Genomic DNA, 11,865 nt, shown 5'->3' with positions numbered 1-11,865 from the left:
ACAAACATATAAATGCAACTATGCATATTAAAACGTTTCAGTTGTTGTGTAATTAACATATAAAAACATTTATGTTGTTGTCATCATCAAAAACACACAAGGGACTGTGTTTAACTTTCACACAGTTGCTCTATATGTAGACAATTTGATTTTAATGGGAAGTAATGTCGAGCTGGTTAAAGAATTTAAAGAAGTTATGAGGAGGGAGTTTGAAATGACCGATCTAGGCATGATGAAAATTTTCTAGGTTTGGAGGTGAATTAAAGCTCAACAGGGAATATTCTGTCTCAAAAGAGGTACACTAAAGATATACTGAAAAAGACAATGACGATGAAGTGCAATTCGGTTTCCACTCCAATAGAATTTGGCACGAAACAATCAAAAAATAGAGAAGGAGATCATGTTGATGCAAACAGATATCGAAGCTTGATTGGGAGTCTCAGGTACTTAACAAACATGAGGCCAAACTTTATGCTCAACATAGGAGTCACAAGCCATTTTATGGAGGAGCCAAGATATTCTCATTGGAAAGCATTGAAGTGAATACTAAGGTATGTAAAAGGAATTATGTTTTTTCGATTATGGTATACTAAGTCGGACAACTACCGACTTAGCAGGTATTCAGACAACGACCGGTGTGGAGATGTGGATGATCAAAAGAGCACAATTGACTATGTCTTCTTTATGGGAGATACAATATTCACTTGACTCTCAAAGAAACAACCTATTGTTGCACTATCCACGTATGAGGCTGAGTATGTGGCAGCATCTTGGAGTGTCTAGCATGCAATATAGTTGAGAAACCTATTGAAGAATTTGGAGATAATGCAAAAGGAAAAGGTGTTAATCCAAGTAGACAATAGATCAGCAATCGACCTGACAAAAGAACTCATGATATATTCACAAAGACATTACCTACAACGTCATTTTAGAAATTAAGAAAGTTAATTGAGATGAACGAACAAAAAATTAAATTTATGGAGGAATTTGATAAACTTAAATTAAGAAAAATGATGTTTATGTAATTTTTCTTTGTTTTTATTTTAAATTGAAAAGTTGCAAGAGGTTAGGTTGATTTGCGGTTTTAGTTATTTTGCTAGGATAAAAAATCTGGTTTGATACCAGTATAGCTTTTTTTTTTTTTTGTTGCGATTTCAGTTTCTATTCCGGGTTTTGTTAGTGAATGTAAGCGCAATATCCATAGCAGAAATTTTTGTGCGTAAAGTTTTTTTTAACAAAAATAACGACGTTGTTCATGTGAAAAAGAAGAAAATAACATGTAGTTTTGGCCAACAATGTTGTGCAATCTAGCAATAGTGATATTTAACAGTATAATTACAAATTTACATGCAGTATATTGTGTAGACAGTATCCTCCCGTATGTGAATGTAAACGCCTAATTTTGTAGACAGGTAGCTCCTCAGGTAAACATAGAAGCTAGCTGTGAAAAATTATATCGGAATGAAGTGCCTTCTCATGCCTGTAGTTTAGGACACACAATAGAACTTGATTTTGCCATAGAACCTGTAAGTGTTATTACCTTGTTAGAATACAGAATGCATATTTGATTCATTGGACACCTGGGAATCATACTTACATATATCCTCATAGCATGGTTGTTTTGACACTGGGTCATCTTCAAATGTCGGTGGGGCTTGCCCATATACCATATCACAACTCATGTCTTCAAAATCTGAGATTAATTTCAGTTATACGAGTGGTTAAAACCATCTGCCTTAATTTTTGAACTAAAAGGTTAATAATGAGGCAAGAACATACTAGGAGTCATCGTTAAGGGAAGTCCAAATTCATTAGTGAAAAAATCTTGTGTAGGAATCTTGCACATATTGACACACATTCCAACGCAGCCACTATTCTCCAGGTACCTTCACATGCAAGAATAAAGAAACAATGGAGAGATAGTGAAATTGTTTCAACGGACTATTGCAAGTTAGACATTTTGAATAATTTCTAGTTTTCACGTTTCAAACATACACAGTATAAACATGATCGAATTGAAATAGAGATGACTTTTACCAATCTAAGAGACATGAAATCTACCTGCACTTCTTTATATGTACTCCACTCTTTTGCTTCACTCCATTTACCTCTACTTCCACAACCTAGTACATCTCAACAATCTAAAATATTAACGACAATATTATGCAATATAGCAGAAAATACATTACAACAACATAAAGGGTAAACAATCGATAACCCCATTAATATTTCAGCCCATTTACAATTATCGGACAAAGATTTTTATTTTACCTCGGATGGGCCAACCAACCAGTCGAAGAAAGGAACGGTCAATGCAGCATTAAACTCGGCAGCCCATTTTGTCGGCGGAAATAATTTCCTGAACTGCAAAGAGCATAGGCAAAAGCGGTAAAAGTGTGTTGGTTGCGGTAGAATGATGGGATTTTTTGTTCATTTGGTGAGAGATTATATATATATTAGTGACATTGAGTCTTTTATTAAGGATTTGAGGTTACTTTTAAACTAAAATCCTAAGTGAATGAATTTATAGGTGTTTTCTAACTTTTGTTATTTCTATCTAACGTAAGATTTTGATTTTTTTCAAATAATCGTACTCAAAACTTACTAGAAAAAACTTTTTTATATCTGTTAAAATAGACTTTTTATTATAGTTTTAGAATAGGTATAAAAGAAGTAGTATACAAAGCATTGAACTTTCTATACTAATTTCAAAATCACTATCGAAAGTTCCATTTTTTATATCGTGTAAGACCACAGTCCATATAAAAATTACCTTCATATTATACCTTTAATGGACCATCACTCATTCATGCATACTAGAGTCATTCTTACGCACGAACAATACTATCCATCACACGGTAAGTAAAAAGACAAAAAAAACATAATCATCCAATGCACACGAATATTTTCTATAATCAGAAAGCATTTTCAGAAAGCCAAATAAGTGTATTGATTTCTATTTCAATGATTAATTGAATTGTAAACTAATTTCGCAACAATGTTTCATCTTTTCTCCCTTCTTATTATAATGGTAAATAACAAACAAAAATTATAAGTCAAATAGAAAAGAGGAAAATGATTGAATTGTTGGAGAAGGATCGACACACATATAGAACTCCACACATGACAAGCGCCACTGGCCTCCTGATCATAGGGGGATACCACTGTTGGGAGAAGGATCGACACACACATAGAACTTCACACATGGCAAGACATTGTCCGCTTTGGGCCAAGCCCTCACGGCTTTACTTTTGGTACCATTCCAAAAGGCCTCTTACCATTGGAGATATCTATGTGTATATAAACCCTTGACCAATCCTTCTTTCACTCAATGTGGGACTTTGTTTGCACTCCAACATGAATAAGCTTGGAGAAGGAGGAACAAGTGTGGTGACGCTTGGAGTTTTGTTGAAAGAGTTCGCATGCAAAGAAGAAGAATAAAGCAGCGGTGTCTCTGATTGGTGGTTCCTTCATTAGCAAATGACAACGTGAATGTCGTTCCATGGTTGCGTGTTTGGGAAAGAAGAAGGAAAAATCTAGCACCAACGATAGGCTATGTTCAGGCACTATGGTGGCGCTGACGGTGATGAGCCTGATGACATTGGAGTTACATGATGGTAACGTGGGCCAAATGATGGGGACACGAACTTAAGCAATTGAAGCAAAGAGTAGCATCAGCGTTAGCAAGGCTTTCGATGGTGATCGATGTTGTCAGTAGCCTTGTGAGGAGCAACAATGTTGTTTGCCTTATGTTAGCCTTGGTTAGGTTGTAAGGAAGATGAACCAAAATGCGAATGCAACCACTATGGTTATTGGATTGAGAAGCACTTTAGAAGAGAAATCTTATATATTATTTATAAATTAAAAAAAATAGGTTTAAACCTTTTTTTGGTCCTTAAGTTAAGTTTTGATGTTCAATTTAGTCTCCGCTTTTAAAACTATCAACCTTTAGTCCCTATGATATGAAAAATGTATCAAATCAGTCCTATTCGTTAACAAATCACAAGTTTTTCATGAAGTAATTTGTTGTTCATAACACCTTCCATTATCAAATCACAAAATATTAGATACCTAGGTATGAAAACTTGTGACTTATTGTTCATTAAGTTCTGTCATGAGGACTGATTTGATACATTTTTCATATCACATGGACTAAAGGTCGACATTTCTAAAAGCGGGAACTAAACTGAACATCAAAACTTAACTTAAAGATAAAAAAGAGTTTAAACCAAGAAAATATTATAAAATTGTTACGGTATCAATTTTAATATTGGTTATAGTTCACATGATGGATTAGGACCATCATAATATATGGCTATAAAAACATTTTTCATACTAATGGATGTTATTGTTGTTAAGTCACTTTAAACAAGCAATATTACTAATAAGATTTCTCATAAAAAATATATTAGAGAGGCTTTATTGATATCATTTTGAACTTAATATTTTAAACTAATGAATTATGGGTTTTTTTAGATCGTATTTAACCTTGTGATTTCATTAACTCACTTTATAATTTTTTCATGATAGAAAAAGAAATTGAGTTTAAAAATGAAAAAGTGAAAAATGTGATGGACCTGGGCAGGCGCACCTGGAGGAAGCATAGAGAGGAGAACTTGTCGAACAACTTGCTGCTGCTGAATACGAGACCTGCGCTGCATTACCCTTTTTGATACATCAACGAAACTCTCATAGTCATACCCCCAATCCCACCAATCCTTCTTCGCTGTGGCTTTTCCTCTGCCTGGTGGATCAGCATATTTCTCCATCTTACGCGCAAACAGAGTCATGAAGGCCTTCGCGAAGATGCCGTCCTTGTAGCGAGTCTTTTGTCCTAAAGGAGCTGGTTCACCAGATGGCTCTGCTATCCCACACCGAATCCGCCGGATGACTCCACCACGCAATGATGGGAGTTGGGGTTGGAGAGGACTTGGCTTCACACTCACCAAGCTCATACCCACCATCTTTTACCTTTCTTCTTCCTCTTCATCAATACATATACTATGCCGGATGGGAATCTGACATGGCGTTCGAGCTGTTTCTTCAGCACCACACGTTCCTTTTCATTATCCTTTAATTTCTCTGCTTAGATGAATATCGGTTCAATTTTTTTTCTCCTGCCTTCGTTCAATAGAAAGTCACAAAATTTAGGAAAATGTATTTTAACAATTTCTTTTACAATTTTTTTATCATTATTTATGTGTTTGTTATAATCTCTTGTCAAATTGTTAAAATATTATAATTCTTTTAAAATACCCAAATGTCCAAAATGGTGAAAGGAAAATAATACTTTGATGAAGAATACTTTCCCCTCGTCGAAAAAGTTACTCTAATTTTAATTACCACCAACTTTCTAATAATTAATACATATTAAGATTTTAAGTTAAAAATTAGGTTAAATAGATTCATTGGTCCCTAATTTTGCTGGTTTTCTTCAATTAGGTCCCCGTTTTTTAAAAATGATCAATTTGGTCCCTGAATTTGAAAAATTAAATCAATCAAGGATATTCCGTTAACTTCCTTAAACGGTGTTAAAAATTGTCTTTGCTGGCAAGAGTAACTGTCTTTTTTGTAAACAGGTGGCAAATAATGTCCTATTTTGTAGACAGGTGGCACATATTGACTTTTGACTTTAAGGTCACCATCAATCTGGATCGTCTTACTCGCACCAGAGAACCCACCCAGTCTGCGTCGTCGTCTTCTCCAACATCACGCAACCACCTTCACGGCTAGCATCCTTTTCGTACCGCAGCACCACCACCATGGAAGCATCTCTATTCTCGCGTTCACCATCATCAACGCCCATGCCGCCGTTCAACCTCCACGGCCTGCATCCATCACTGTCGCGCACACACCTGCAGAGGAAAACTCAGAAACAGAAAAGTCCCAATCGAAGAGCGTCGTTGTTCGAAGGCCATTGCGCGAGTCATCATCTTCACATCTCCCACCATGAACAACCTCCATGCGCATCCACCAGAATCGCGATCCGCCACCAAGCATGATTCGATCTGTCTTCGCAACCTGCAGAGAACACAAAAACCCAAGGCGAAAACCCTAATCGCGTCAATCATCAATCCTATTCAAACGACATATGCGCGAGTTCATTCTCCGTCTCCGTAAGCATTCTCCATTCTCCTTCATCACCAGGGCAAATCACTCAAGTAAAGTTTCACTTCTTCCTCTTGTATTTCTCATCTTCTATGAGGTTTCAGGGGGGCCTTTTGGGGTTGAGGATACTGTGCAGGCAGCTGGTCCTCTGTTAGCCCTCCTTGGGTTCTTGCTTTTCCCATTAATATGGAGTGTTCCTGAAGCTTTGATCACGATAGAGATGGGTACCATGTTCCCTGAAAACGGTGGTTATGTGGTTTGGGTTTCCTCTGCTCTGGGTTCCTATTATGGGATTCTTGTCAATTCCCGATCTACAGCCTTCAAGATGGTTCCCCTCAACTGTGATCTTTGGTCCGATGGCTACTTATGAAAAATCAAAGAAAACTAGAAGCACAGAACAATCACAAAAGGCAAAGTAACCCATTCAAAAATGCAAAGTCTTGTGTCTCCATGATTCGCAGCACCGCAGAGGAGAAGAGGCGAAACCGCAAAGCATAAAACGGTACAGGCAGAGGTGCAGGGATCAAGTTTTCCCCAATCAGAAAACCCTAATTTGAGCTTAAAGACGTTATGTGCCACCTGTTTACAAAATGACAGGTAATCTTGCCAGCAAAGACGAATTTTAACGCCGTTTAGGAGAGTTAACGGAATGTATTTGATTGATTTAATTTTTCAAATTCAAGGACCAAATTGATCATTTTTAAAAAACGAGGACCTAATTGAAGAAAACCAGCAAAAATTGGGACCAATGAATCTATTTAACCTAAAAATTAAAATAAATATAATTAAAATATTATTATATGTGAACTTTTTTTGTTTGAAGGATGTCAAAATAACACTAGCCTTCATTTCTTTTCCCGAAGTGATAAGTTAGTAACAAAATGAAACTCTAAATATGAAACTTTTCAATTTTTTTTAAGATGAAGGCGTAAAACTTTTCCTTTCGTCAGAACTTTGAACATGGTAGCAGACTCTAATATTATAATAAAAAATTTAAAAAATAATTCTAATATATTATTTGAAAAAATAAAGTAATATATATATATATAATAAATTTTATAATTTTACATTTATTAAAGAAAAGACATATGTATAATCTGTAAAAATTATAATAATATTTAAAATATAACTAATATAATATTTAATTACTTAATATATTTCAATAAAATATTTGGAATATCTTAACAATTTATATTTGAACTTAGAGTTGTAAACTTAATTTATGGTGAATGTACTAATCATAATTTACTCGTGGAAATGTTCTTCTTTAGAAAAGTCCTTTGGAACTTTCAATCTGTACCTCAAGAGTTTAACCTAAACCTTCAAATTTTTCCAAAATTTCCATTACATCCTCAATTAAAATTTTATTCATTTTTAAATAATCAAAAAGAATCTCCAACCATATTCTTAACAACTTTCTTTTTCTTCCAGCTCATTTCTCATTTATAGCATTTCTCTTTCACATCTCACTTTCTCGTTTAAATTTTGTGTATTGTTAATAAAATTTTAGTATTTCTATTTTAGTAATAAGGAAAATAGCTTTATAATTATGTTGAGTTCTTGAAAAGAAAACAGAACCAATTTTTTCTTTTAGAATGATCCTCTCTCTAGATAGACTGAGTTCTACAAAACCCCTGCCTTCTCTCTAACCTCCAAGCTCGCTGACCCATTGCATGTTCGTTTAGGAAGTGCCCAAGCGTNCGCAACGTCAAGAGCTTCGACTTGAACCGATTGGGTTCTCGTTATTTCGCTGGTAAGTCGTTTCCCCCTTTCCTTAGGCTTCTAGGGTTTTGAGCATGCAACAATTATGTTGATGCATGTGTCTTTCCCTTATGTCCTTCCAATCTCTGTTCAACAGTAGCTCTAAGAACTATTCTTGATCACAGTTCTGTGGTCTGTAGGGTGTAGTCTAAGTTCGGTGTGACCCACCATACTGTAGAACCAAGCTTTGGTATAGAGCTGTGAAATTTCCAGGTAAGGGGAGCTATTTAGTATGTTTAATTGTGTGTGTGATGAATGATATGTTTCTTGCTATTCCTTTTTAGTCATATGGGTATTGATGATTTGAGTACGAAATAATTGTTAAATTGATGTTGAATTGTTTTGGGTAATTGATTATATTATGATATACTAGATTCTGTAATACTGTATACATATTGGCATGTGTTTTGTGTTTACAAAATATACAAATTGGGGTGAGAAATAGGTAATTTGATGTTTGGAGTGTTATATGGTATGAGAAGATGATAGTTCTCCTCTATTTTCTGTTTGAATAGTAGTAAAATATAAGGATACATATGTCTCCTACTTCGTAACTATTTATGGGATTAGTGTAATATAAACTTGATATTGAAATAAGAATGGAGTACTGGTTGTTCAGAATATGTTTGATAACCTTTAGAATTAAAGTTACTTTTTATAGAATTAACGGTCTATGTCTTATCAATTGCTGGATGAACTTAGTATATTATATTATAATATTTTATCAAATGATTATTTGCTGTTATGATTCTTGTACTTTATATAATAATATATAACTTTTATATGAATATATAACAGTATGAAAACTTGACAGGTTAAATTATATATAATATTATATTATATTATAAGTATTAAAACTATTAAGTTTGACGTTAGATTAAATTTTTGGCTAACATACACGTTGTTTCGTTTCTCAATATATACATATAAGTTAAGAGTTGGTATAAATATTTTTCATAATTTAATATGAAGAATTATCATGTATAGAGAATAAATAATAAAAGTTGAATATTTATAAGTATTGTGGTTTGTGGTTTAAAATCGTAATAATTTTATATGTTTTGGGGAATTTACTTTAAGTCATAATATTTTATATAGTGTAGTAAAACTTTGTGTGACAAGGTAATGTTTATTATTGAGATTTAGTGTGGAATGTATTGAAATTGTACTATGAGCCTTGTGATTTATGAGCAACGCATGTTATTGAGCAATGCGTATCTTATTGCGAGAGATGTTATAAATTTGGTGATTTGTGATTGGTTAGTTAAGGTATATGGATTGATTAACGTTGTTTGCTCTACCGAATGTCATGTATGTATGTCTATCTAGGTGACTCGTGTGACTTGAAATAACATGACTGTGAATTGATGAACTTGAGTGTGAATTGAACATCTCAGGGTGAGATGAGTGGATGTGATTGTAGAGATGTTGTTGTTGTCTGTATAATGTTGGGAGCTTTGAAATGGTATGTCTATCCCTANACTCAAAGCANTGTTCATGCTCAAATAGAGAAGAACAGTGTGAGTGGTGAGAGTAGAGGGAGGTCCTCGTCTATAGTCTTGGAGTTTAGACATAGACAGATTGGGGGATTTACCTTACATAGTGTTAGGGATGGGCCAGCTGAACTATGCAAGTGCAAAGACGACCAATAGCTAAACAGTTATACCAAATCCGGATGAGTCACGTTGAGTATTTGATGCATGGTGTGATTGGTATGCCTTGCTTGTTCTTTTTATATTTAATTAAGCATGAGGACATTGTTTGACTGTATTTTATATAGGTTGTTTGTTTACCTAGCTCACCCTTACTTTTGTGTTGTATGTTGCTTGGGTATGCTTTCTCTTGTGATGATCATCCGCTTGGATGGGAGCAAATGTCGTTTAGGAGTTTCCATTGGAGCAAGTGCTAGAGGACGCTGACGCTGCAGCCTAATTCTCCCTAGGATTTCTTTCTTTTACCTGATGTCATTTTGGAATACTCTTATCTTTGTACCACTTTGTTGTACTCTTTATGTCTAAGTTTTAGATTTAGACCTCTCTTACTTGAAGTTCAAACTCTTGAGTTATATTTGGATGACTGTAATCTTATATCTAATTGTCATTCTACTTCCAACTGCTTTTCTATATTATAATTGTGGATTTCTATATTATATTATGCTTTAATATAATTGGGATGTTACATATTTCATACATATATATTTATTTTAATTAATTAATTAATTATATTTTGATTAAATTTTATTGTTTTAAATTATTTGATGTTTTATTTGTTTTATAATTTTATAATTTTTTATAATTTTAAGATATTTAGTTATTTTTTTAATGAAATATTAAGATTTTATAATTACATAAATATTTGAATTAATTAATATTATTTTGAATTAAATTTATTATAATTATTTAATTTTTTATTTTATAAAATTTAAAGCTTTTTATTTGTAATAACATATTAAGGAACTAATTAATGTGATTAATTTTTTTGTTTTGAATTATTTAATGTTTCATTTGTTTTTAGATTTTAATTTTTATAATTTTGATATTATTATTTTTTATTGAAATTAAGATTTTATAATTATATAAATATTTTAATTAATTAAAATATTAGTTTTAATTATTTAATATTTATTTAACATTTTAATAATATTTATTTGATAATAATAACAATACTGATAATTAATTATATTGGAATGATGATATAATAGTACTTTGAAAAGAAAAAAAAAGAGACTAAAATAATAAAAATTGAAGTAAAGGAGAGAAATTACATATCAGATCTCAAGTATATCTACATTGGATTTCAACATTTGATGTTTTTTTTTATCGAATTTTGAGATTTGATCGAGGGTTTTTCGAATTTTGAGATTCGATTGAGGATTTTTCAAATTTTGATATTCGATTGAAGTTTGATATCTGATTGAGTCTTTATGAAATTTTGAAATTCGATTAAGACCTAGAAGTTTTGCAATGGATTTATGCACCTGTTTGATGCGAGAAGCTTAAAAAAAATCACTTTTCCAACATCAATGTTAACCACCAATACAACAAAACCTCCACCACACTCCTCGATAATCTCTCTCAATCTCAAGGACAACGAGAAAGGAAAAAAATGAAAGGGGATGCAAGGAGATAGCATAGAAATGAAAGGGAGTGTGGGAGAAGAAAGTATATAAAATTTCACACTTAATTCGTAAAAACAATTTACTTCTCACCAATCTCATTAACTCTATAATCGATTAAAACTTGTGTCTTTGCAAACACTTATTTGAAATGTGCAGTGATGAGTTTTTGAGAAGAAAAAATTTTCAAAATTGACTAAGTGTATAACTTTATCTTAGCGTGTGAGACTCTCTTCTCTTCTCAAACTTTTCTCGAACGAAATTTGACGACCATCACAGATAATCTTTCTTTCAATTGATACAAATATTGGTTCATTAAGTACTTTATGTATGATTTTTGTTTGTTTTGATCAACTATTTTCGTGCTATTGTCCTTCATAGGCATATTCTGCTTTTTCTCTCACTGATGACGACACTTTATTCCGATAATGTTATATTTTTGTTTTGAAGAACTTATTTGTTGAACTTGTTTGTTGTTTCTTTTGTTGAACTTGTTTGTTGTTGTTGTTTGGTTGAACTTGTTTGTTATTGTTTATTGTTATTTGTTGTTGATTGTTGGCTGCAAAACCAACGGCAAGTCACCAGTCGCAACGTAGCAAGTGATAAATATCGTTCTCTCCCAAGGGACTTGTGCAACACATGACAATTCTTCCTTTTATAACTCAATTAGACATCAAAGTGCACAAAAAACAACACAAGAAACTCTTTTTGGTATTTTATCAAACAGTTGGTGTGCAAGGAATTTAACATAGTGTATTTACAATTTGTCAAGACTACAATTCATCCATTTCATTCTCATGCTTTCACAAACATCTCAAGTCCATCCAATAAGTCTTCAATTTCAATTCTAGGTTCAATCATATTTCTCAATACATCAAGAA

At 33.0% G+C, this 11,865-nt stretch overlaps 1 protein-coding gene across 1 annotated transcript; it reads right to left on the bottom strand.

The window, feature by feature from the left end:
- Positions 1 to 1,258: 1,258 nt before the first annotated feature.
- Positions 1,259 to 5,103, bottom strand: LOC106774553 (beta-carotene isomerase D27, chloroplastic). The gene is made up of 6 exons (XM_014661585.2): positions 4,578 to 5,103; positions 2,272 to 2,364; positions 2,062 to 2,123; positions 1,780 to 1,886; positions 1,598 to 1,693; positions 1,259 to 1,524 (listed from the first exon to the last, which is right to left on the bottom strand). Exons 1-6 carry the CDS (start codon positions 4,962 to 4,964, stop codon positions 1,475 to 1,477), a joined length of 795 nt encoding a protein of 264 aa, XP_014517071.1. The 5' UTR covers positions 4,965 to 5,103; the 3' UTR covers positions 1,259 to 1,474.
- Positions 5,104 to 11,865: the final 6,762 nt, after the last annotated feature.

This window comes from Vigna radiata, chromosome 10 (assembly GCF_000741045.1).
Source record: "Vigna radiata var. radiata cultivar VC1973A chromosome 10, Vradiata_ver6, whole genome shotgun sequence".
In the NCBI taxonomy this organism is placed as follows: Eukaryota; Viridiplantae; Streptophyta; class Magnoliopsida; order Fabales; family Fabaceae; genus Vigna; species Vigna radiata.
Note: the sequence above shows the minus strand (reverse complement) of the source record. Positions and strands in the feature narration are given on the sequence as shown.

What these genes read in the sequence shown, in the direction of transcription:
- LOC106774553 (XM_014661585.2), bottom strand. Translation starts at nt 4,964, where the DNA reads ATGGTGGGTATGAGCTTGGTGAGTGTGAAGCCAAGTCCTCTCCAACCC. An exon ending in GGTTGGTTGGCCCATCCGAG is followed by an intron (nt 2,124 to 2,271) that starts GTAAAATAAAAA and finishes GAGATGTACTAG; the next exon opens with GTTGTGGAAGTAGAGGTAAA. An exon ending in ACCATGCTATGAGGATATAT is followed by an intron (nt 1,525 to 1,597) that starts GTAAGTATGATT and finishes TAACACTTACAG; the next exon opens with GTTCTATGGCAAAATCAAGT.